At 45.2% G+C, this 26962-nt stretch overlaps 2 protein-coding genes across 2 annotated transcripts in view; one reads left to right on the top strand and one right to left on the bottom strand.

Annotated features, from left to right (window-relative positions):
* LOC137439102 (lysosomal-associated transmembrane protein 4A) overlaps positions 1-5726 on the bottom strand; it is a 40604-nt gene extending 34878 nt beyond the window's left edge. The window contains exon 1 of the mRNA XM_078767765.1: positions 5380-5726. Within this exon, the coding sequence (XP_078623891.1) occupies positions 5380-5484 (105 nt within the window). The 5' untranslated portion in view covers positions 5485-5726. The remainder of the gene's footprint in view (positions 1-5379) is intronic.
* A 648-nt stretch (positions 5727-6374) lies between these two features.
* OSER1 (oxidative stress responsive serine rich 1) lies at positions 6375-25959 on the top strand. Its single transcript, XM_068134808.2, has 4 exons — positions 6375-6525; positions 11203-11384; positions 11469-11555; positions 24917-25959. Exons 2-4 carry the CDS (start codon positions 11215-11217, stop codon positions 25593-25595), a joined length of 936 nt encoding a protein of 311 aa, XP_067990909.1. The 5' UTR covers positions 6375-6525; positions 11203-11214; the 3' UTR covers positions 25596-25959.
* The last annotated feature ends 1003 nt before the right edge of the window (positions 25960-26962 follow it).

The raw sequence follows: 26962 nt of genomic DNA, 5'->3' as shown, positions 1-26962 counted from the left end.
ATAGGATGCCGAGTTTGTATCTTGGTAGGTATTTTATAGGATGCCGAGTTTGTATCTTGGTAGGTATTTTATAGGATGCCGAGTTTGTATCTTGGTAGGTATTTTATAGGATGCCGAGTTTGTATCTTGGTAGGTATTTTATAGGATGCCGAGTTTGTATCTTGGTAGGTATTTTATAGGATGCCGAGTTTGTATCTTGGTAGGTATTTTATAGGATGCCGAGTTTGTATCTTGGTAGGTATTTTATAGGATGCCGAGTTTGTATCTTGGTAGGTATTTTATAGGAAGCCGAGTTTGTATCTTGGTAGGTATTTTATAGGATGCCGAGTTTGTATCTTGGTAGGTATTTTATAGGATGCAGAGTTTATATCTTGGTAGGTATTTTATAGGATGCCGAGTTTGTATCTTGGTAGGTATTTTATAGGATGCCGAGTTTGTATCTTGGTAGGTATTTTATAGGATGCCGAGTTTGTATCTTGGTAGGTATTTTATAGGATGCCGAGTTTGTATCTTGGTAGGTATTTTATAGGATGCCGAGTTTGTATCTTGGTAGGTATTTTATAGGATGCCGAGTTTGTATCTTGGTAGGTATTTTATAGGATGCCGAGTTTGTATCTTGGTAGGTATTTTATAGGATGCCGAGTTTGTATCTTGGTAGGTATTTTATAGGATGCCGAGTTTGTATCTTGGTAGGTATTTTATAGGATGCCGAGTTTGTATCTTGGTAGGTATTTTATAGGATGCCGAGTTTGTATCTTGGTAGGTATTTTATAGGATGCCGAGTTTGTATCTTGGTAGGTATTTTATAGGATGCCGAGTTTGTATCTTGGTAGGTATTTTATAGGATGCAAGTTTGTATCTTGGTAGGTATTTTATAGGATGCCGAGTTTGTAATTTGGTAGGTATTTTATAGGATGCCGAGTTTGTATCTTGGTAGGTATTTTATAGGATGCCGAGTTTGTATCTTGGTAGGTATTTTATAGGATGCCGAGTTTGTATCTTGGTAGGTATTTTATAGGATGCCGAGTTTGTATCTTGGTAGGTATTTTATAGGATGCCGAGTTTGTATCTTGGTAGACATTTTGTAGGATGCCGAGTTTGTATCTTGGTAGGTATTTTATAGGATGCCGAGTTTGTATCTTGGTAGGTATTTTATAGGATGCCGAGTTTGTATATTGGTAGGTATTTTATAGGATGCCGAGTTTGTATCTTGGTAGACATTTTGTAGGATGCCGAGTTTGTATCTTGGTAGATATTTTGGAGGATTTGTTTTGTATTAAACACAGGTTGTCCATGCCATCCCCACACAAGATGTCCACCAACTTTCTAATATAGTACTCAGGCATATCTCGCAGATTATGTTTTATCCTTTACAACAAATGCAAGATCTTAAGCAAAGAACGATCAAGCATGTATCGAAGAAATACATCTGCGTACTTGCAAAGGTCAAAACGGTGACGTGAATTTTTTTTGCCTCAAAACAGGTTTCGCCGACAAGATCTTGAATTTGTGGAAAATGTCTGACATTCTCTTTGCATGAGCACGTGATTTGCTGTGCGTGCAGAATGTCAACAATAGAGGAAGTAACTCTCCAAATAAAAGCGATTCGGAAACAAACAAGCCCAAGTGACCCGAATGGCCGCCTCGCGTATACACGGTATCGCCTTGGCCGCCTCGTGTATACAGGGTATCGCCTTGGCCGCCTCGTGTATACAGGGTATCGCCTTGGCCGCCTTGCGTACACAGGGTATCGCCTTGGCCGCCTCGCGTACACAGGGTATCGCCTTGGCCGCCTCGCGTACACAGGGTATCGCCTTGGCCGCCTCGCGTACACAGGTATCGCCTTGGCCGCCTCGCGTACACAGGGTATCGCCTTGGCCGCCTCGCGTACACAGGGTATCGCCTTGGCCGCCTCGCGTACACAGGGTATCGCCTTGGCCGCCTCGTGTATACAGGGTATCGCCTTGGCCGCCTCGCGTACACACGGTATCGCCTTGGCCGCCTCGCGTATACACGGTATCGCCTTGGCCGCCTCGCGTATACACGGTATCGCCTTGGCCGCCTCACGTACACGGGGTATCGCCTTGGCCGCCTCGTGTATACACGGTATCGCCTTGGCCGCCTCGTGTATACAGGGTATCGTCTTGGCCGCCTCGCGTATACACGGTATCGCCTTGGCCGCCTCGCGTACACAGGGTATCGCCTTGGCCGCCTCGCGTATACAGGGTATCGCCTTGGCCGCCTCGCGTATACAGGGTATCGCCTTGGCCGCCTCGCGTATACAGGGTATCGCCTTGGCCGCCTCGCGTATACAGGGTATCGCCTTGGCCGCCTCGCGTATACAGGGTATCGCCTTGGCCGCCTCGCGTATACAGGGTATCGCCTTGGCCGCCTCGCGTATACAGGGTATCGCCTTGGCCGCCTCGCGTATACAGGGTATCGCCTTGGCCGCCTCGCGTATACAGGGTATCGCCTTGGCCGCCTCGCGGTATACAGGGTATCGCCTTGGCCGCCTCGCGTATACAGGGTATCGCCTTGGCCGCCTCGCGTATACAGGGTATCGCCTTGGCCGCCTCGCGTATACAGGGTATCGCCTTGGCCGCCTCGCGTATACAGGGTATCGCCTTGGCCGCCTCGCGTATACAGGGTATCGCCTTGGCCGCCTCGCGGTATACAGGGTATCGCCTTGGCCGCCTCGCGTATACAGGGTATCGCCTTGGCCGCCTCGCGTATACAGGGTATCGCCTTGGCCGCCTCGCGTATACAGGGTATCGCCTTGGCCGCCTCGTGTATACAGGGTATCACCTTAACCTCTACAAGGGACAAACTTGAGTGCAGGTGTAAAGATTATAAAAGGATTCACTAAGGTTACCAATCCAATTGTCCAAGCACAAACAACAAGGCGCTGCCAAGTTTGACAAAACAAACAGAGGACGTGAGGAATCCCGACAACTGCACTGTGCTGATCCATCCCCACGGACAAAATGCAACATAGGCTACAATAGAGCAGATTACAATCTGTTGTTGTCCTGTAATCGGATTGGTCCGTTCTCTTATCTGAGCACAAGAAGCACAAACTAAAATGACATGTCCATTTGTCTCTCGACGTCCTTGTAATTCATGTACAACTTCACCAAGGTTACTTAATGTCTGTTCTGCGTGCGGCTTATCTAAAAGTTTTTCAACGAGGGTGAAGAACTTGTTTCTCGTTTTCGTAAACGACTCTTTGTCGGGAAAAGGCACCAGGAATCTCGCACCAGGTGGTGGCGCTTTTAGTTATTTACTTTTTATCAGCAGGTGCCGCAATACAATAACAGGTGACGGTCATTTACAAGAGGTTTGTGATTATACACATCGAGGTAATTTTTTTTTTTGGTCAACTTGTTTCACTTTGATCGTCGTGAGCCCTTACAGGTACGAATTCTTAGCTACTCATGGGATAGCTCCACTGCTCATACACTCACAGAAAAAATAAAATAAAACTACGTAAAAATCTGTTCACCTGTTCTCCAAAATCGACAGGTGTCTTAGTGACCAAAATTATTTATATAAATCAGCCTTCCCCATGTGCACATCCTTTGGAGATCCTCACCCCTTCGCACCCCCCACAAAGGGCCCTTACCAGATGCCCCTCAATACTACATTCTTCTTCTTCTTTAACGGCCAATGAGTCCCAGGTTCTTGTGTGGTTGGCCTAGGGAGGCTTGGCCCGAGTCTTTTACAAACAGGATGATCAGGCCTGATATTTGACTATGGTTAGGGCAGGAATTTGTAATTTGTTCAATTCACCTCCTCTTCACAAAGGACACCGTGGGATAGTTTAAGACCACAAACCAAGTCCGGCAGATGGAACGCCCAGCTCAACGTCCGTCCGATGAACGGTACACACATTCATTGATCATCTTGCCTGTGAACCAGATGACAGTTTAAAGCCATCAGCTAGTGTGTGTACCTCGAGGACAGAGTCCATCAGGCCAGCCCTTCAATGCCAAAATTGATCTATACCAGGAGAGCCATGCTTGTCTGGCTGCATGTGTCGCCATTTTTCTCAGTGATGGCCAAACGGATCTTTCTCAAACTTTCAGATCTTCACCTGTGAGTGCCGTGGAATGCTTTGGGTAAAAACAAAAAACTGAAATTTTTGGGAAAAAAAAGAAAAAGAAAAAGAAAAAAAAAGGGTTTTTTCTTAATCACTCTGCAGTACCTAAGCTAATACCTACCTCAGTACTGAATACCCAAGCTGTAGGTATTAATGTTAAATGATAACCGACTTCATTGCTTAGTGGGTTAGTGAAGTGTTTTAGGCCCACGCAGAAAATAGAAAAGAAACAAAATTTGATTTCTTAAAAATGCCAACAGGATTAGAACAGCAGCGGGCAATGCCAGGTGACCACCGGGAGACCACCTGGCGGACCACCTGGCGGACCACCTGGCGGACCACCAGGAGACAACCTGGCGGACCACCTGACGGACCACCTGGCGGACCATCTGGCGGACCATCTGGCGGACCACCTGGCGGACCACCTGACGGACCACCGGGAGACAACCTGGCGGACCATCAGGCGGACCACCTGGCGGACCATCTGGCGGACCACCGGGAGACAACCTGGCGGACCACCTGGCAGACCATCTGGCGGACCACCGGGAGACAACCTGGCAGACCACCGGGAGACAACCTGGCAGACCACCTGGCGGACCACTTGGCGGACCATCTGGCAGACCATCAGGCGGACCACCGGGAGACAACCTGGCGGACCATCAGGCGGACCACCGGGAGACAACCTGGCGGACCATCAGGCAGACCACCGGACGACCACCGGGCACTCCTGCTAGTTCTTCTGCATTGCCATTAGACACCATGGGGAAACAGCAAATCAGGCTTGAAGCTTTCTGACGACCTGATGAAGCTCCCAACAACAGCCGACCAGCATGAACAACGGGATTAAATAACCATGAAGCTGATGAGTCAAGGCAACTCTGCTGATCGGCAAACAATGTTCCACGACAGCCAATTCAGCAGAAAGCGACCTGTTCTCATTACCCACCAATCGGGATATGTACTCTGGTTTACAAGAGACCCCAATACAATACCCACTGTGCAGGATTATGTTACCGAACTGTCAATAGGTACCCTAAAAAAATCAGAAAATCAAAAAAATAAAATCATTGAAAATCATAGATTCGTCAACGGAAAACCAAATTAACAACCCGGAAAAAGGACAATCCGCAGCGGGTCCGAGCGTATGGAACAGCCGGCTTAATATCCCCCAAAATAAATAAACAATCGGAAACAGGGACCACGTGACAATAAATCGGGGTTTATAAGTGGAGGAGAAACACGGATAAAATAAGGGATGGGGTTGGGGATAGACGCCTTACCATGTACGACGCTCCGAGAACGATGGTACCTGTGCGAACATGGAAACAAAAGCAGCAGCTTGTCGAGTACGTGCGGGTTCGTTCCGTGAACATCTTGAACGTCATGCCTGCGATTGCTGGAAAGATGAAGTCTGCGAAGCCCAGAGAAGAGAAATGCGTCGAAGCAAACCGAATCCGAACCAAACGAGCAAGCACGTCCGGTATGACGATTAACCAAACCAAAGCCTCGGTCCTCGGCCACGCCCCCTTGATAAAACGATTTCACAGATCTACGAGGTTCCACTGACACCACGTAATGCATGCAGTTGTCGGTATGACGATTAACCAAAGCCTCGGTCCTCGGCCACGCCCCCTTGATAAAACGATTTCACAGATCTACGAGGTTCCACTGGCACCACGTAATGCACACAGTTTGTCGGCAAAGCCGAAGTCCTAGGCCACGCCCCCTTGATAAAACGATTTCACAGATCTACGACGTTCCACTGATACCACATAATGCACGCAGTTTTTTTGGTTTTTAAACTTGACTTCTGGCAAATTAGTCGAAATTATTTACTTTTCTTAAAGAATGACTGTTGTGAAGTACGTGGTTCCATAATTTAACCATCCGTTATGTTCCAAATGCGTAATTTGAATATACATCTTCAACTTGTTTGAGCAGACGTATTTAAATATTATTCTTTATAAAAAAAAACAGAGTAGGCCACTTGTACATCATTCATGGATGCTGAGGTATCATACCACTTGCGAAGGATTTTATTTTCCCGAATGGCGCAGTCGGCGTAGCTGCAACGTCAACAACACGTGACCGTTTAATTCGGTTATTTTTTTGTTTATTAAAAAAACCATTAGTCCAGCGTTCTCGTAATTACATAATGATCCTAAAGTTTGAGATGTGATGCGCAAGAGATCGTAAAATAATATCGGCCAAAACACATATCTATCAGTCGACGTGATGACGTCATTTCGTTTTGTAAACAATTTTACGTCAGCATAGCGCAGTGTCGATCTCAGCAACGCAATTACGTCAGCGTTCGGGCCGCGCGCGTTCTAGGCCGTGGCGGATGGGTCGACTTTGAGTGGATGCTTTAACGTGGATTGAAGAAGATCGTTTGTTCTGTTGGTCTCCGGCGTACCTCAGCACAGGTGGGCAAAACGGCCGTTAGAAAATGTAGAATGTACGCGAAGCCAAGGCATGATGAGTCACTCATTGCCGACAGTCAGTCGGGTACGTCCGTACGTGCTGTGTGTGTTGTTTACAAGTTTCGTTCAAATTTAGCGGAGTCAGGGGATTGGTGCCCGTTTGTGGTGCCAGTTTGTGGTGCACGTTCATTTGTGGTGCACGTTCATTTGTGGTGCACGTTCATTTGTGGTGCTCGTTCATTTGTGGTGCACGTTCATTTGTGGTGCACGTTCATTTGTGGTGCACGTTCATTTGTGGTGCACGTTTGTGGTGCTCGTTCATTTGTGGTGCACGTTCATTTGTGGTGCACGTTCATTTGTGGTGCACGTTCCTTTGTGGTGCACGTTCCTTTGTGGTGCTCGTTTCGTTGTGGTGCTCGTTTGTTGTGCTCGTTTGTGGTGCACGTTCCGTTGTGGTGCTCGTTTGTTGTGCTCGATTGTGGTGCTCCTTTGTGGTGCCCGTTTGTGGTGCTCCTTTGTGGTGCTCGTTTGTGGTGCACGTTTGTGGTGCTCCTTTGTGGTGCTCCTTTGTGGTGCTGTGTACTCTTGGCTCTTGACTGGGCCTGTTCCCATTTAACCATCTGCCCTACAATCGAGGGACCCCTGGTTCAAATCCCATATGTACCATATGTATTATCTATAGTCCACTAATTTAAATGTAATTCGGGTTAAAGTATAGTGATGTGTACCAATGTATTTGTCCTGCACGCGTACAAACTTCTCCATGAGCCTAAGATAACTGTTAAATAAAATGATCATATGTATCGACATATATGGCTGGTAGGATGGATGAGCCCCGAGAATTACCTCTAGGGCCTAGAGGTAGGCAAACTCACCTCGAAGTTGCTAGCCTGGGATCGAATCCCAACTCAGCTATAATCTGTTATCCTGGTGCTTCACAGGCAGGGTCGTCTATCAATGTGTGCGTCGTCCCTCGGATGGACATTAAACTGCGTATCCCAACTGCTTGCGGTAGTTGTTGGTAGTTAAAAAGCCCACGGTGTCCTTCGCTCAGAGTAGGCGAGCTATCACCGGCACCCTGAACAAGTTACAAATTGTTAGCCTAACTGCTACTGGGAAGGCAATGGCAAACAGCCCACCATGACCCTCGCCAAGAAACTACTTCGGCAGCACCAACGCTCAGTACCAGAGTTTGACGCATCAGAGATATATATATATACACCCACCCACAACAACACAAGAACAACAGGCATTTTAAGGCCATTTTCCCTGCAAGAGCAGGAGTTAGCTTTGCGGTCCCCATGACAATCTTCTCCATTTTGCCCTATTTTCTGTATCACCCCTTGTTAACCCCCTTGCCCGCATTTGTTCTTCCACCACATTTAGCCAAGTCTTTCTTGGTCTTCCCTGTCCTCTACTTCCTTCTACATTCATTTCCATCACTCTTCTCAACCAGTCACTTTCATCCTTCCTCAACACATGACCAAACCATCTCAACCTGTTTCTCTTCACAGCATCCATCACAGGCTCTATTCCCATCATCTTTGGCAATTCATCATTTGTCTTCCTCTCTCTCAACGATACTCCGCACATCCACCGAACCATTCGCATTTCCACCCTTTCCAGCCTTCATTGCTGCTCTACGTTCATTACCCATGTTTCACTCCCATAAATCATAACACTTCACACACATGCAGCATACACTTTTCCCTTCAGCTTCAACAACACTCCCCTCCTCGTCAGCACGCCACTCAGTTCCCGAAACTTCTTCCATGCACTTCTCACTCGAGCAACCGTTGCCGAGTCTGATCCACCTTCTCCATTCAACATGTCTCCGAGGTAGCAAAATGTGTTTCACACCTTCCAGCTTCACGCCGTCTTCAAGATCCAACTCAACATTTCCTCCATCTGCAGCTCCCTCTGTGCACACCTTGCATTTGAATGTAGCTGCCACACTGGTTAATGACACTCTCAGACCACTATATTTTTGATGAACCCACTCGGCGCACATTGTACATTGAATGGAGTTCATTCTGACACCCTTCCTGCACACAGCACACGGCCACTTCCCTGTTCTCTCCACCTCACCACATGCTTTACCACTTGCCATCGCCTTCGTCTTTCCAATATTCACCTTCAGACCTTTTGTCTCCATACATTCCTTCCACTTGTTCATCTTCTCCTTCAATCCATCCATACTTTCCGCAATCAACACCAGATCATCTGCATACAACAGCTCCCACAGTTAACCCTCCTTTACGTTCCGAGCCAGCACCTCCATCACAGCTACAAATAGTAGTGGACTTAGTACTGACCCCTGATGCACTCCCACCTTCACCTCAAACTCACCACTGTTCCCGTCCTTCATCCTTACAGCTGTGCGCGCTCTTTTGTACATTGCCATCACTACTCTCATCAACCATTCCTCCACTCCTAACTTCCTCAATGCCCATGTCACAACTTCACGTGGAACCCTATCGAATGCTTTCTCCATATCACCAAACCCAAAAAACAACTTCTTCCTCTTCTCCATGTACTTCTCTGGCAACTGCCTTACAATAAAAAGCGCGTCTGTCGTTCCTCTTCCTGGCATCAATCCAAACTGCATTTCGTCGATCTTCACTTTGTTCCGTATCCTCCTCTCCAACACCCTTTCCAATACCTTCATTCCATGCTCCAATAACTTTATCGCTCTATACGAGCCACAGTCCAGAGTGTCACCTTTCTCCTTGTACAGAGGGACGAGGGTACGCAGTTCCCAATCCACTGGAATGTGGCCTTCTTTCACCACCAGATTGCAGATCTCTGTCGTTCTCTTCACACCCCAACTTCCTGCTGCCTTCAACATATCTCGCACAACTCCCGTCGGCCCTCCCGCTTTTCTACCCTTCATTGCTTTTATCACTTCCTCAACTTCTTCTCAGTTATCTTCTCTGCCGGTCCTAAAACTGGGTTACTCTCTATGTTGCCATCCCATTCATTCTCTGCATTCAACAGCATTTCCATATATCCCTTCCATCTTCCTTTAATTCCATCTGGGTCCACAACGATTTGTCCCACCTCTTCCTTCAAGCAACTCACCCCCATCACATCGCACTTCTCTTTCACTATCTGCTTTGCAATCCTGAATACCACTCTCTGACCCTCTTCCGAATCCAAGTGTTCTCCGAACATTTTCCTACATGCTTCCTGCGCCTTTGCTACGTCTTTATTTGCGGCCTTCTTGGCTGCCTTATAACTTTCATGCTCTGCCTTTTCTGCCCCCGTACCCTTCGCCTTCTGCCACTCCTTGAACTTCTTCCTCTTCTCATCAATCCTATTTCCAACTTCATCATCCCACCACCATGTTTCCGAGTGCCTCAGTGGTCCTTTTGTCCATCCACATACCTCACCAACGGATCCCAACAGACTATCTTTCATTGACTTCCAACCACTTTTAAGCTCAACCACATCATCCTCTACCATACTCAGCCTCTCTTTTAATGCCTCCCTCACCGTCACCTCTTTCAACCTCCACACCTTCATTCTCGGTTGGTACTTAACCCGCCGAGCTCTTCTCGCACCTTTCACCCTTATTTTGCAGACAACCAAGTGGTGCTGCGAAACAGCCTCCTCCCCCAGGATCACATTTGTGTCCCGGAAGTTCCCCCTATCTCGCCGACGCACTCCTCCCCCAGGATCACCTACATCGCCGTTGTCGTCGACCCACCTGACGTGCATGTAACAAGCTTATTATCCTTTCTGGAACTGAGTATTACAAATTAACAAACCAGCTACATCAGCAAACTCCAAAATCCTTTCACCTTCTCCATTCCTCGCACCATATCCGTAATCCCCATGAACTCCCTCAAAACCGTCCATACTCCTTCCCACATGTCCATTTAGGTCGCCTCCTACCACAACAACTTCCTCATCTTTCACGTTTTCCATCAGCTTCTCTATTGCACACCAGAACTTGTCCTTCTCTTCATCGCTCCGACCGACCTGCGTAGCATATCCCGAGATGACGTTCACCAAGAGCTTTCCGATCATCATTTTCACCATCATCAACCTTTCACTCACTCTAGTCACACTCACCACACTGTCTACAAACTCCTCAGAAAACAGAACACCAACACCATGCACGCCTTCCGGGCACCCTTGCCACACATACTTGTATTTTGTCCCTGCCCACCCGATGCCATTCTCACACCACTTCCCTTCCATCTCGTCACCTGCACACAACATATGTCCACTCTTCTTCTGAGCAATACTTCCACCACTTCTCCTGATCTCCCTGTCATTGTCCCGACATTCCATGTCCCAAACCTCAGAAACCGATCTCCACGTCGGGCATCAGACGTTTCGTCATCATAAATGGAGTGATTTCCACCCTTGCTTCGATCGGGTTCCCCACCTTGAGTTTTGACAAGAGGGAGTGAGGTCCCCCAAGGGGTACTTTGGGCTGTACCCTGCCCAAATGTCGTTGTAATTGTCATGGTTCCCTTTTTGAGGCAATGTTTTATGGCCGGGTGCCCTTCCTGACGCCAACCCTTTTATATAAAATATATAAATGTCATGTCTATATTTATAAAATGTCATCAACAGGGCTTTTCAATCATTGGATGAAATGATCTCCAAGATATTTCCACATTTCACACACGCACACACCATTCATTTTGATGTTGTACTTACAAACAGGGTTTGCGCTGCATGGCGGGAGGAGAGAGACCTCGAGCTCGAGTCCCGAATCCCCGGCACGTTCCGGCGCTACCGCGAACACCTAGGACTTGTCCGCCAAACGAGGCAGACAGATGTACGTTGAAGACCGACGATTATTGCCTGCAAGCAGCTTTCAAAAAACTACGTGTTGACACCGACGGGTGGGTACGACTGGAGAAGATTTCCCTCAAGAGATGGTGATCTCGTGAGGGTGACCGGTGATACATTTTTCTTTCTCATTGCAGGTCCGACCAGGCAACAACCGGTCCTCAGGAGAAGATCACTGCTGCAAATCCGGTGTTACCGCCAGCACCTGCGGATAGTTGGACGAGGTATGCTGTCCTACGCCGAGTTGTCTTGTTGGAAATGCTGTGTGGGACAAAATGCCTCAAAATATAATGTTTGGTTCAGTTTTAAAGTAAATTAATTATTTATGTTTTGAAAAGTGTACAATTTACTTATAACCATGTATGCATGTCTCGGTCTCCATCTGAATGGTCTCTGGAAGGCCATTCCGCAAATGTGATAAAAGAGGAATAAAGGAGTATGACACATCAGAATCAGAATGTTGGTATCTCAAACCTGAATTTTGGGAGTTTATACAGGAGGAGCTGAGGAGTGAGAGGCCATCGACGTGTCTACAATGCAAGAGCAACATGCCTTGCGCTTTGGCCTCATCATGGGAGATGCAGATGACGTTGAGCTTCAGATCCCACAGATCCCACAGAATCCAGAAGAGTTAGATGTGATGCTGAGGAGTCGGTCTACCCATTCAAAAATCGAGAGTACTCCATTGATCTTTGGCAAAGGCCCTGTAGGCTGTGAGTAGTTATTATTTTCCAAATAAAGACCTGGAGTAATGGAATATTCCCAGTCTGTAATTGCCTTTCAAGGGAAGTTTGGCTATATGTTCAGTCCAAGAGAGGTCATGGCTGATGTTGAGGCCAAGACGTTCGAGAGTTAGTGAAACTCTTTCATTGGCCTACCATAGAACTAGTTAGATAGGTGGGTTCATTTTATGTTCCTTCCAGAACAGCAGGGGAAGACTGAGATCTGCCATGGATTATTTTTTTAAACAAATAAAATGAAGGCTCGGGGAATCAAGAAACAGGAATAAAGGAAGGGGAGGAAATGCAATAACAGATCCAAATGAGGCCCACAAGAGCACGTGATCTAGACAAGGACACACAAAACCCAGCACAAATGCACATGTGAGGTCACTCAACAAGACGTGCAAATACATTACATCAACAAACAAGAAAAAGAGCAATCAGAGATTGCAAACCCTCGCCAGGAAGTATTTTCAGTGGTTTTTAAGGCTTTTGTGTTAAAACAAATATGGCGGCCGAACCACGTGACCGATGATGTCATCATTTTTTTTTTCTCCACTAATTTATTCCGAGATTATGCTCAAGAAATTTCATCTTGATCGGATGATGTTTTGTACTTGTCAAATTATGACATCATATTGGAGGCACTTATGACATCATCATTCACAGATGTTTTTCCACATGGAGAGTTCTTTACAATGAGCAATGTCTCAATTTTTTCTATTCAGCGCTTTCGGAGATATAGAGGTGCAAAGTGTTTCGGTTTTTCCAAGATGGCGGCCGAACCACGTGACCTATGACATCATAATTATCATTAAAAATTCTACAAGTGGAGTTGCACCTATGGTGAAATTTTCCTGTCAATCGGACCAACAGTTGCAGAAAAAATCGTATTTATTATGTGCGGACAAACAAACAAACAAGAAGATGTCATGCGGAGCACGATACTTGCCAAATACGCTCCCCACCCCCAAGAAAAAAAAATTCCATTGATACAGCAAATTGTCCATTTCATCAAGATTAAAATTGACAATCTTGATCAAAGCTCGGGTCAACGGGAAGAAAAGTGACGATTTTTCAGATGAAAAATGATGATTTTGTCAGGTTGACCTAGAGTTGACCTTTGACCTCAAAAATATTTAGTTTCCCTATTTAGTGACTCAATGTGCAAATACTGTTCAATTTTCAAGTCAATCGGATGAAAATTGAGGATTTTAGAAATTTGGCCTATGTTGACCTCAAATATACTTGGTTGAATTCAGTGACCAAATATGCAAGTCCTCTTGAAATTTCAAGTCAATCGAATGAAAATTGAGTGTTTTAGAAATTTGGCAAAGTTGGTGACCTTTGGCCTGTGTTGACCTTTTGACCCCATAAACAATAGGCTTCTCAATTGGAACGACCTGTACAACTTGGTGAAGTTTCGTGACTATCGGTTTCGAATTGTGACCTGTAGGCCGGTGACAAACAAACAGACGAACAAACAGACAGACAGACAGAACCACAAACGCAACTGACCAATATACCTGAAAAATCTTCGATTTTGCAAGTAACAAACAGACTCAAATGCAATACCCTCTCCTCTGGCGAGGGTAATTAACAGGAACGATTTAAAAAAAATTTAAATAGCGGAACAGGCATCAACAACTTTCAAGAAAGCCGTTCATTGCACAAAAGAATGGCGTCTTGCCACTAAGAACCCGGAAACTGGATTGATAGACGTGTTCCGTCTGGCAGACTAGCATAATCTATCTATAATTCCAGCAATCTCTGTGTGTCTGTGTGTCTGTGTGTCTGTGTGTCTGTGTGTCTGTGTGTCTGTGTGTCTGTGACCGCTGTTTCTCGACAACCACGGGTCTGATATACTTGAAACTTGCCAGGTATATTGCTGGGGACCCGAGGATGTGCCTTTTCAAGGTTTGAAATTAATCGGACAAGTACTTACCGAGCTATGTCCAAAAAACGCTTCAACCAATCAGAGAGCAGCGAGCTATCACGTGTGCCGAACGTGGCGATCAGACTCTGCCTCGGACGGCACATTTGACAGCGTATTCATTTATTTCACGTTGGAAAACTATGTTGCCGTTAAACTACGTTTTAAAACGAATTCAAACTGCGATTAAATTAAAACGATTCATCCTAACTGCGATTTGCGAACTTCCGGACAGTGAAGACTTCACTTCCGGCAGCCAATCACAGAACGCTTTGTTGCGTAGGCGTGGCCGATGTCAGAGCGAGCGTGTGCGCCATTACGTGCCTTTTCAAGGTTTCATATTAATCGGAGGAGTAGTTACCGCGCTATGGCGATTTCTTTACCAAACTCCGCAAGCCGTTCGCTTTGGACCAAACCATTGCATGTAAATAGAGGGGGGGGGATTGTCACCGGACTCGCAAGCCGTTCGCTTTGGACCAAACCATTGCATGTAAATAGAGGGGGGGGATTGTCACCGGACTCGCAAGCCGTTCGCTTTGGACCAAACCATTGCATGTAAATAGAGGGGGGGGGGGGGGGGGATTGTCACCGTACTCGCAAGCCGTTCGCTTTGGACCAAACCATTTCATGTAAATAGAGGGGGGGGATTGTCACCGTACTCGCAAGCCGTTCGCTTTGGACCAAACCATTTCATGTAAATAGAGGGGGGGGGGGGGATATAATTTTAGATATATATATAGTACGGGCATTGGCAAGGAACGGGCACCCACGTACGGGCAATGCCCTAGTATAATCAATTCCAGATCCGTAGAGTGCTACAGTGTGGGATGTCTCTGGCAGATCTGGTACAGATCTGGCAGATCCAGTTGCTGTCTCCTACAAGTGGGATGTTCATACGATGATTGACTGGAACAGAATGCAAACTGATACTTAGAGATTGGGTCGTTTGAAAAGAGGAAAGACTTGATGTCTGTGGTGATGAAGCGTTCCAGGACATGTCATGAAGGTAGAAATGGAGTGATGTTTGCTGACTTCCAGGCAGACGGGAGACAGCCAAAGAAGGACAGGCTGTAGAGTGAAGACAGATGAGAGCAGGAATTGAGAACTCGGACACCGACACCATTTGTGCACGTCACCGATGTAGGGTCGATGCTGGACAGGTCTTGCTTTAACATCTCGGGGGGGGGGGGGGGGGGGGAGGGTAAAGAAAGAAGGCACAAAGTGCATTCCCAACTGGATTTGAGGGAGTAAGATGCACACGAGCCATCCCACTTTGTCCCCATCATGAGATTTGGAGGTGAACACCAATTTGAAACGTTCTATCTTGTTTTGACCAGTCTGTGGTGATACTGATTGAGGATGAGAGATTGTTTTACCAGGGCCAAGAGGATGGATTGCATGGCCGCAGGCAGGATGGGATATATTCCGTTATTATTGGTTTTCAGAGGATAATGTTCTGATGTTGGGAACTTCCAGAGAATAATGTAGCTGAGGGAAAATAAATTAAAAAGTGGTTTTGCATCCACTTCCTAACCTTTTGTGTCTTGTTAAATATCGATGCTTGTTTTTTTGCATGGGAGAACTAAATATAGACAATAACACCGTCATGTCTTAGCCAATGTCGAAAAACCAATTCCTTTTTGAACAAACATTCTTTATCTGATGTATTCTTTATCTTTATCTTTATCTTTATCAATGTACTACAAAATTTGATTCTATTTTGCACTTCTTTGTATCAACAAGGATTTGATTTGAGGATGTTGTGGAATATATTTTCACTTCTGGTCTTGTTTTTGATCATTTGTGCCGGAAAGGTAAAAATTTACTCCCTTGTCCCCTAGTCGTCCGAAATGATGATGTCCTGCTTGGATTGCAATGCACTAGCACTAGCAACAGCTCAAATATTAACAAAAAAAAGTTGTTTTTTTGTCTCCCCTCAACTGCCTCCTCCCCTTTTTTTAACACCGACTATATTTGAGCTGTGTCAATAAATGAGGGGATATAGATGCATTTTACACAAATATCACCATTTTTAGACAAATCAACAAGTACAGATACATTCAAAGTACACCGCCCCCATACCAAATAAATAAATAACATCCTCTAGCGCAACATTGCTGGTGCGCCTTTGACGCGTGGCGATACCACCGTGCAGCGGTATTGTATTAGAGATGGTATTGCGAGAAGTTATGCTATGATTATGTTATGTTATGATTTATGGGAGCGAGACATGGGTAATGAACGTAGAGCAGCAACGAAGGTTGGAAAGGGTGGAAATGCGAATGGTTCGACGGATGTGCGGAGTATCGTTGAGAGAGAGGAAGACGAATGATAAATTGCGAAAGATGATGGGAATAGAGCCTGTGATTGATGCTGTGAAGAGGAACAGGTTGAGATGGTTTGGTCATGTGTTGAGGAAGGATGAAAGTGACTGGTTGAGAAGAGTGATGGAAATGAATGTAGAAGGAAGTAGAAGACGGGGAAGACCGAGAAAGACTTGGCTAAAGATGGTGGAAGAAGAAATGCGGGCAAGGGGGTTAACAAGGAGAGATGCAGAAAATAGGGCAAAATGGAGAAGATTGTCATGGGGACCGCAAGGCTAACCCCCGCTCTAGCAGGGAAAATGGCCTTTAAAATGCATGTTGTTGTGTTGTTGTATTGCGAGAAGTGTGCAATAATTGATTGATTAATTGCGTAATTAAAATCAATAAAAAATGATCATAAAATAATTTTCTTAATCAATTGGCGAAGACCATACCTCAACCACCAGTGTTTCATCCAAATCTGTATTTTTTAGAAAATCAATGAAAGGAGTCATTAATCGAGAAATAAATAAATAAATAATTAAATAATAAATCGATGAATTGATTAATGAATAAATCAAAAATATCCTTTATAGCCACATCACTTTTTTTTTTTTTTTTTTTTTTGGTATACAACATCGAGGCTCGTGAAAGAGCTAACATTAATCACACAAAAAGACAAACCGACACACAAAACACAAAAAACAAGGGGAGCGGCAGACAAGATGGGGAGAGAGGGGGAAGGACACAAAAGAGGGGGGGAAGAGGGGGAAGGACACAAACACAACATTTGAGAGCAGGGACATCGGGAGGACTTGGGGGGAGGTGGGAGAGGATTAAAACATATGAACACTGCAAGGACTCTGGGGTGAATTACCGGGGGTAGAAAAGATCAAGGTTTTCGATGGGGGAAGATAAGAGATGGTGGTGAACAGCTGTTTTAAAGACCTGGAGGGAGGAGTGGGATTGAAGGGAGTGGGGGAGTTTGTTCCAGAGGCGGGAGAAAAGGGGAATGAAAGGGTGAAGGTGAGCAGAGAGCCTAGACTTTGGCAGTTTAACCATAAGAGGGTTGCAGGCAGATCTTGTGCGACCTGAAGGAATATTGGGGGGACAGAGCACAGAGAGAGCTGGGGGAGCAAGGCCGGAGAGGAGTCGGTGTAAGACAGAAAGACCACCAACCTGCCTGCGGTGAGAGAGTGAAAGGCCCTCGGCGTTGACTACATCGCAGGAGATTCCAATGATTCTGAAAGCTTTGGCCTCAACAGCGTGAAGCCGAGCAAGGTGTGAGGCAGGAGCACCAGCCCAGAGGGGGGAACAGTATTCCATTGAGCTGCGGATGAAAGCCTTGTATGTGGTGAGGAGCTCAGGTGTGCCAAGGAAGGACTTTGCACGACGGAGGATGCCCAGTCGGCGACTGGCTTTGGAGGCCAGCTTGGAAATGTGGTTTTCCCAAGAAAGATCATGGCAGATAGTGAGACCCAAAAGCTTGAGCGACAGAACCTCTTGGAGAGGATTGTTGAGAAAGTAGATGGGAGGGTTGTCCAGTCGGTCCTTTCGGAGAGACATTGTAAGAGTGTGAGATTTGTCAGGATTGAAAGACATGTTCCACTTGTTTGACCAGTCTGTGATTTTGTCCAGGTCTGCAGAGAGTGAGGAGGCTGCAGACTGCCGATCTGAGGGATGAGGAATGGAGCGACAGAGAGTAGAGTCGTCAGCAAAGAGATAGAGAGGATTTTCAAGAGAGTCAGAGAGATCATTGATGAAGACCAGAAAAAGCACAGGGCCCAGAACACTACCTTGGGGAACTCCAGCCTGAACAGGAAGAGGAGATGAGAGAAACCCATTCAGGGCCACACGTTGACTACGACCAGAGAGGAAGTCCGCCAGCCATGTGTGGAGATTTCCATGGATACCAAAGGAGGAGAGTTTGGAGAGCAGAGCAGGGTGCCAGACCGTATCGAAGGCACGTGAAATGTCAAGGGAGACAGCTCTAATTTCCTGTTTGGCGTTGAGGACCTCCATCCATTGTTGAGAAAGCAGAAGCAGCATGTCCAGAGTAGAGTGACCAGGTCTGAAACCAAATTGATGATCAGAGATCAAGCCATTGGAGAAGAGGAAAGATTTAATATCTGAAGCAATGATGGATTCCATGACTTTGCTGATAATTGGGAGAAGGCTGATTGGTCTGTAGTTGCTGGGATCTGTTTTTGCACCTTTTCTGTGCAAAGCGGTGATGTTGGCTGATTTCCAAGCAGATGGCAGATGACCTTGAGCAAAAGAGAGGGTGAAGAGAACAGAAAGAGGGAGTGAAAGAGCAGAAGAACATGATTTTAGGACCCGTGGGCTGATGCCGTCAGGACCAGTTGCAGAATCAGAGTCGAGGGTTGACAGAAACTTTTCCACCTTGTCAGGAGGAAAGGACACAGAGTCCAGGAGCAGCTGGGTATGACTGGGTACGGTGGGTACAGAGAGGGATGGGTTTGGGACACAAGATTTAGAGGCAAACACAGAGTTGAGGCATTCAGCTTTTTCACGTGCGGAGTCAGCCGTTAAGCCGTTTGAGGTGAGGGAGGGGATGGAGGGGGAACAAACACCAGAAACAGATTTGACCAGACGCCACCAGGATTTGGAAGAGGGAGACAGATAAGAGAGTTCGGTCTTGAGAATGGTGAGATATTGTTTCCTGGCTCTCCTGAGGGTGGACACACACTTGTTTTGGGCTTTGTGAAAGGAAATGAGATTTCCTTCCGTTGGATTTGCTTTCCAGGAGACGAAAGCAAGTTGTTTCAGGGCAACAGCCTCACCACAAGATTCCGTGTACCATGGACGGGAGGAAGGGTATGACAACTGAAGACGAGATGGTATAAATCTGTGCATGCGAGAGAGCAATTTACTTTGAAAGAATTCCCAGGATGAGTTGATGTCAGAGGCGGTAGAGATGGGAGACCAGTCCAGATGATTGATGGCTGCTTGAAGACCGTGCCAGTTGGCCTGAGTGAAATGCCAGACTCGTCGACGCTGAGGAGGCTCTCTGAGAATGGTCAGAGAGATGTCCACTTTGACAAGCACATGATCAGAAGAGCCGATTGGAGCAGAAGAAGAGCAGCAGACATTTTCAGGGAAGTTTGTCATAACCAAATCCAGAAGAGAAGATGCTCCGTTGACTGAGATCCGGGTCGGGAAATTGACAGATTGTGTCAGTCCCAGTGAGTCGCAGAAGTCCTTTTCTGAAGAGCCATGGCTGGTGAGAGAGGTACCCACACCCAGCCAACTGGCATGGTGACAATTGAAATCACCACATATGAGGAAGAGAGAGTTGGGATGGGTAGATAGAAGTTGGTTCATATTATCAGACAGTGAGATGTAGATGGAGTCATCGCTGATTGGTGGACGGTACAACACACATATGAACAAAAGGTGGGAGCGAAGGGGAAGCCGTAGCCAAAGGTATTCCTGGGGGTGAGGTGGAGAGAGGGCAGTGGAGGGCGAGTGAGGAAGAGAGTTTTTTATAAAGATAGCAACCCCACCTCCAGGACGAGGCTCAGGTCTATCATACCGGAGGAGGGAGTAACCTGGGAGAGATACCAAGGCATCAGAGACATCATGAAGGAGGAAAGTTTCTGTTAAGCAGATCACATCTGGTTTGTCAGAAGCAACCTGTATGGAGAGGTCAGTCAAGTTTGAGCGAAGGCCCCGGATGTTTGAGGTCCATACCGTTAATGAAGAGGAAGGGGGAGCATCGGGTCCAGAACAGGGGGGGGAGGGGTAGGGTAAGATGTGGAAGAGGAGGAAGAGGTAGGGAGAGCTGTTGAAGGTGTGTCAGAGATTTCACTGTTGTGTCCAAATATCAGCTTCCTAGCTCAAAAGGTGCCTGAGATATTGCCCAGATGAGAAAGGAAATAAACAAGTATTGATACATTCAAAGTACACCGCCCCCATGCCAAATAATTAAATATCTTCCAGCGCGGCATTGCCGGGGCGCCTCTGGCACCAGCAATACCGCCGTGCAGCTCATGGAGACTGTATTTGGAGGGAGAGGTGCACAATAATTGATTGATTAATTGCATAATTAAAATCAATAAAAGATTGTCATAAAATATTTTCTTAATCAATTGGCTAAAAGCATAACTAACCACTTGTGCTTCATCCGAAGATGTATCTTTTAGAAATGTAATTAAATTAATCTTTACTAAATAAAATCAAATAATTAATTTATGAATCAAAAATACCCTTTACAGCCAAATCACTTTGTCATTGTCATCCAAATATTAGATTCCTAGCTCAAAAGGTGCCTGAGATATTGCCCAGATGAGAAAGAAAATAAATAAATGATTAATAATGAAAAAAACAAAATAATAATCAGAAAAATTAAATAATTAATCAATTGACGAATAGAACACAGAAACCACCACCATTTCATCCGAATGTCTAACTTTAAAAAAAAAATTTATTCATTAATCGAATAATTAAATAATTAATCGATAAATTGATTGATCAATAAATCAAAAATAGCCTTTACAGCCAAATCACTTGTCATTGGCATGTCCAAATATCAGCTTCCTAACTCAAAAGGTGCCTGAGATAATGCCCAGAAGAGAAAGGAAATATATAAGTACTTAATTAATCGATAATAATTAAGTAACTCATCAATTAATTGATTAATCAAAAAAACCAAAAACACTATTTTTGACAAAGTACTTTCTCACTATTGTGCCCAAATTTCAGCTTCCCAGCTCAAAGGATGGCTGACGTATCGCCCGGACAAACAAGAAAGCAAACATGAAAGACAAGTAAAGATACATTCAAAGTACACCGCCCCCCATGCCAAATAATTAAATATACCACAGTGCAGCACAGAGATTGTTCGGAGAACGCTTGGATTCGGAAGAGGGTCAGAAAGCAGTATTCAGGATTGCAAAGCACATAGCGAAAGAGAGGTGTGATGTGATGGGGGTGAGTTGCTTGAAGGATGAAGTGGGACAAATCGTTGTCGACCCAGATGGAATTAAAGGAAGATGGAAAAGATATATGGAAATGCTGTTGAATACAGAGAATGAATGGGATGGCAACATAGAGAGTAACCCAGTTTTAGGACCGGCAGAGAAGATAACTGAGAAGGAAGTTGAGGAAGCGATAAAAGCAATGAAGAGTGGAAAAGCGGGAGGGCCGACGGGAGTTGTGGGAGATATGTTGAAGGCAGCAGGAAGTTGGGGTGTGAAGAGAATGACAGAGATCTGTAATCTGGTGGTGAAAGAAGGCCGCATTCCAGTGGATTGGGAACTGAGTACCCTCGTCCCTCTATACAAGGGGAAAGGTGACCCTCTGGAGTGTGGCTCGTACCGAGCGATAAAGTTATTGGAGCATGGAATGAAGGTATTGGAAAGGGTGTTGGAAAGGAGGATAAGGAAGAAAGTGAAGATCGACGAAATGCAGTTTGGATTTATGCCAGGAAGAGGAACGACAGATGCGCTTTTCATTGTGAGGCAGTTGCAGGACAAGTACATGGATAAGAGGAAGAAGTTGTTTTTTGGGTTTGTTGATCTGGAGAAAGCATTCGATAGGGTTCCACGCAAAGTATTGACATGGGCATTGAGGAAGTTAGGAGTGGAGGAATGGTTGATCAGAGTGGTGATGGCAATGTACAAAAGAGCACGCACAGCTGTAAGGACGAAGGACGGGAACAGTGGTGAGTTTGAGGTGAAGGTGGGAGTGCATCAGGGGTCGGTACTAAGTCCACTACTATTTGTAGCTGTGATGGAGGTGCTGGCTCAGAACGTAAAGGAGGGTTTACCGTGGGAGTTGTTGTATGCAGATGATCTGGTGTTGATTGCGGAAAGTATGGATGGACTGAAGGAAAAGATGAACAAGTGGAAGGAATGTATGGAGACAAAAGGTCTGAAGGTGAATATCGGAAAGACAAAGGTGATGGCAAGTGGTAAAGCATGTGGTGAGGTGGAAAGAACTGGGAAGTGGCCGTGTGCTGTGTGCAGGAAGGGTGTCGGAGTGAACTCCATTCAATGTACAATGTGTGCTGAGTGGGTTCATCAAAAATGTAGTGGTCTGAGAGGGTCATTTACCAGTGTGGCAGCTACATTCAAATGTAAGGTGTGCGCAGAGGGAGCTGCAGATGGAGGAAATGTTGAGTTGGATCTTGGAGACGGCGTGAAGCTGGAAGGTGTGAAAACATTTTGCTACCTCGGAGACATGCTGAATGGAGAAGGTGGATCAGACTCGGCAACGGTTGCTCGAGTGAGATGTGCATGGAAGAAGTTTCGGGAACTGAGTGGCATGCTGATGAGGAGGAGAGTGTCGCTGAAGCTGAAGGGAAAGGTGTATGCTGCATGTGTGAGAAGTGTTATGATTTATGGGAGTGAGACATGGGTAATGAACGTAGAGCAGCAACGAAGGCTGGAAAGGGTGGAAATGCGAATGGTTCGATGGATGTGCGGAGTATCGTTGAGAGAGAGGAAGACAAATGATGAATTGCGAAAGATGATGGGAATATTGCCTGTGATTGATGCTGTGAAGAGGAACAGGTTGAGATGGTTTGGTCATGTATTGAGGAAGGATGAAAGTGACTGGTTGAGAAGAGTGATGGAAGTTAATGTAGAAGGAAGTAGAGGACGGGGAAGACCGAGAAAGACTTGGCTAAAGATGGTGGAAGAAGAAATGCGGGCAAGGGGGTTAACAAGGAGAGATGCAGAAAATAGGGCAAAATGGAGAAGATTGTCATGGGGACCGCAAGGCTAAGCCCCGCTCTAGCAGGGAAAATGGCCTTTAAAATGCATGTTGTTGTTGTTGTTGTTGCAGCACAGAGAGTGCATTGGGAGGGAGAGGTGTACAATAATTGATTGATTAATTGCACAATTAAAATCAATAAAAGATTATCATAAAATATTTTCTTAATCAATTGGCTAATAGCATAACTCAACCACTAGTGTTTCATCCGAAGATGTATCTTTTAGAAATTTAATTAAATAAGGCATGAATAAAAAATTAAATAATTAATTGATTAATCAATAAATAATTAATCAGTGAAATGATTAATCAAGAAATCAAAAACATCCTTTATGGTCACATCACCTGGTCACTGTCATGTCCAAATATTAGCTTCCTAGCTCAAAAGGTGCCTGAGATATTGCCCAGATGTGAAAGAAAATAAATAAATGATTAATAATGGAAATAAATAAATAATAATCATAAAACAATGAAATAGTTAATCAATTGGCTCATAGAATACATAAACCACCACCATTTCATCAGAATCTGTAACTAAAAAAAAAAAAAAAAAGTAGTCATTAATCGAATAATTAAATAATTAATCGAATAATTAATTAATTGATTAATCAATAAATCAAAAATAGCCTTTGCAGCCAAATCACTTGGTCATTGGCATGTCCAAATATCAGCTTCCTAGCTCAAAAGGTGCCAGAGATAATGCCCAGAAGAGAAAGGAAATGTATAAGTTCTTAATTAATTGCTAATAATTAAATAACTCATCAATTAATTCATTAATCAAAAAACAAAAAATACTGTTTTTGACAAAGTACTTGCTCACTATTGTGCCGAAATTTCAGCTTCCTAGCTCAAAGGATGGCTGAGATATCGCCCGGACAAACAGGAAATAAAATAAGAAAGCAAGAAACCAGAGTGAAAACTGAGTACAGTACTCCCTTTCAGCGTGCGTCATTGCCGAGCCCCCTTCGGTGCCCAGTGATGACGTCCTGCATCGCCTCGAGATGGAATAGGAAAGGAGTGGTGTACAATGTATTTTAAGGATTTCAACCTGACATCCCATCATTATTGGCTATTTCATCAGCAGGAACACCAAACAGGCCAATCCGAGGTGCTGTTTGCATGTTTTGTTGACCGAGTACGTGGTGGCAGGACATCAAAACATACTACGTACAAGGGCTCCCGAGATAAACATTATTTTCTGAATGCCCCCGGCACTCACATACTGTTGTATGAAGCTAGTCATATACACTTCCCTTTTTAAAGGCAGAACTGAAATAAAAGACCCGAATCGGATATTCTTTTATATGTTCCATCCGATTAATTTTCATGACTGTCCAAATTTGGAACGAGTCGTCCAAAACGATAGCCAACTAGAACGGCACATGGTGAGCACATAGCCCCACCAGGCTGAACAGTTGACGTTTTTTAATTGCACTGATAGGCCGGATTTGGATCTTAAACAAAATCGAATGGGCTTGTTCTTATCACCTACCCATCTCGTCCACCTAGTTTTCTCATAATCCGTCCACAACCGTTTTTGGCCCCATCTCTCAATGGTGAAGAATGACTTTAAAAATTTAAAACACTCTCATATCTGAATCCAGATCCGGATCTTCACCAAAATCGAATCGATTCGTCCTCGTCACACACCCAACCTGTCCACCAAGTTTTGTCCGAATCCGTCCTTGACTTTTTTTAAATATCGTCCTCACAGTCAGACTGGGGTGAATACGTAACCTTCGTCCACCTTTGGTGTTGAAAGTAATGACTCTCGTCAACTTTGTTCTTGAAGCTTTTTGGTTGTGAAGATTAGTAAGTGCTTTTTCTTTTGTTAACAAAAAAACGAAAGTTTGTTTTAAAGACACTAATGTACTTCCTTATCCTCTCAGGAAGGGTGGCCGATCTGCCCTCTCTCGTCCGCGAAGACGCCGCTCCAAATCTCCAATCCTGCACCCACCAAAATTCACCTACTTCAGCACAACACCGCCCAAAGCCAAGACAAGTTTTTGTCAGAGCGGATGGTCTGAACAGTACCCTGGTTTCAGCATGTCCGCTTCCCCAGAACTTGCATCCACCAGTAGCACGATCAAAAGTTCTGATTTGTGTAGTCAGGGTAGAACATCAGTAGCTGCAGCAGTTGAAGTACAGCAATCTCAGCACGCAAATTTGGGCATTTCACCCTCGGCCGTGCCAGAAGACACAGCTAAACACAGCGATGCGTTCCGACCTCGCTCGATGCAAAGCCTGCCAGATTTCCAGCAGCTCTCCGAAACGGCACGCAAAGACTGTGACGCGTCCACAAGTCCAGCAGAAGACGTGTATTGCTTCACGGGTCTCAGAGAGAGCCTCCAGGCTGCGGGAGTGATGGATGCACCTTGCCGATACCTGGGAACAACAGGCGCGGAAAGGCAAGGACGTACGGCGCAGAACGTTGTCCCGCCGCGTTCGTGTTCCGAACAAGTCCGCGTCGTTGATGATACAACCATAGAAGACCTCTCGGGATACTTTGAGAACTTCCTCTACCTCCCCCAAAAAATGTCCACCATGGCAGAGATGATGTATGCCTAACCATGACGAGTGATGCTGACATTGTCAGAAATATCTAAAGTTTTGCAGATTAGGATAGTTAACCTGATGAACACCTCGATTTCCATACTCCCTCCCCTTCACCCTTTTTCGTTTTCTGCACTTGCTCGTCATCAGTTCTATTCTAACCATGGACATTTTATGTCTCGTGTGATAATGTGGAGTGTTGACAATGTTTGCACAATTCATTGTTTGGTCCCAGTGTTTTTACCCTTCCGCTGCCCATTAGCAACAACTCTTCAAAAGTGAGCAGAACTTCCTGGGTTCGCTCACCTTGTGTGCATTTTCCAGGCATGTTTCCATACAGTGTATTTATTGTGTGAATAATAAAGTTGTATTTGTGGTTTCTTGTGTTACTGTACTTCATTTTAAATCTAGTCTTCTGGTGATGAGGGCGAAATCTTTTGAAAACTAACAGGGATTTATTTTCTCTTTTGAACACCGCTCAAGTTTTCAATATTTCGCAAGTAAATCGAGACCCCTCTGACGTTCACCTGAACACTGTGGACTTCTCTGACCATTGCAAGGTGCAAGATTTAACATACTGAAGCAAGTGTGTCATGCGGCAATATACAAATTTTATCATCATCATCTTCCCCCCTCCGTCTTCAGGCTTCTGATTCGAACCTGAGACCTTTAGTGTACAATTGCACCAAAGTGTAATGGTTTTTATGCCTCCGCCCCCGAAGGTGGCCGGATGCATTATGTTTTAGGGTTGTCCGTCCGTCCGTACGGGCTAAACCTTGTTTTTCTCTACAACCACATGTCCGATTGGGACAAAACTTTCAGGGTAGGAGTGACACCCATGCAGAATGTTTTTTTAAATTATTATCATTATAGCCGGCGAAGCCGGTGTGAATAAATGCGTACGTATTATGTTGAAAACCAGATTATGCTGGATCCCTTGGCTTGAGAATTCCGAAGCTGTGACGCACCAAATCGCTCAATGGAGGCCGCCATCTTGCGGATGCGGAAGTATGCATAACAATTTGAAAAAAGTTCAATAGGAGTTGTTTCACCCGTCTTTGTTTGATTCACAATCCTATGCAGCTCTATTTTGTAATTAAAATACTTTAAGACCAACCTCGGCCCGCACTGGCCTGGTTATCTTCAACGAAAATCGTCACCAAACACCGGAACCAATGAGATGCGAGCATTTGAAAAAATATTTCAGAAACCAAATCACTCAATGAAGGCCGCCATCTTCCGGATGCGGAAGTAGGCATAAAAAATTGCGAAAAAGTTCAATTAGGAGTTTGTTTCACCCGTCTTTGTTTGATTCACAATCGTATGCACCTCTAATTTGTAATTAAAATACTTTAAGACCAACCTCGTTATCTTCAACGAAA

Source organism: Myxine glutinosa, chromosome 13, assembly GCF_964187855.1.
Source record: "Myxine glutinosa chromosome 13, kmMyxGlut1.1, whole genome shotgun sequence".
NCBI classification, from domain to species: Eukaryota; Metazoa; Chordata; class Myxini; order Myxiniformes; family Myxinidae; genus Myxine; species Myxine glutinosa.
Note: the sequence above shows the minus strand (reverse complement) of the source record. Positions and strands in the feature narration are given on the sequence as shown.

Bases quoted from the DNA above. Each gene is read 5' to 3' on its own strand.
- OSER1 (XM_068134808.2), top strand. From the start codon at position 11,215: ATGGCGGGAGGAGAGAGACCTCGAGCTCGAGTCCCGAATCCCCGGCAC. The intron at 11,385-11,468 runs GTGGGTACGACT...TTCTCATTGCAG, and splicing joins CTACGTGTTGACACCGACGG to GTCCGACCAGGCAACAACCG. The intron at 11,556-24,916 runs GTATGCTGTCCT...TTATCCTCTCAG, and splicing joins CCTGCGGATAGTTGGACGAG to GAAGGGTGGCCGATCTGCCC.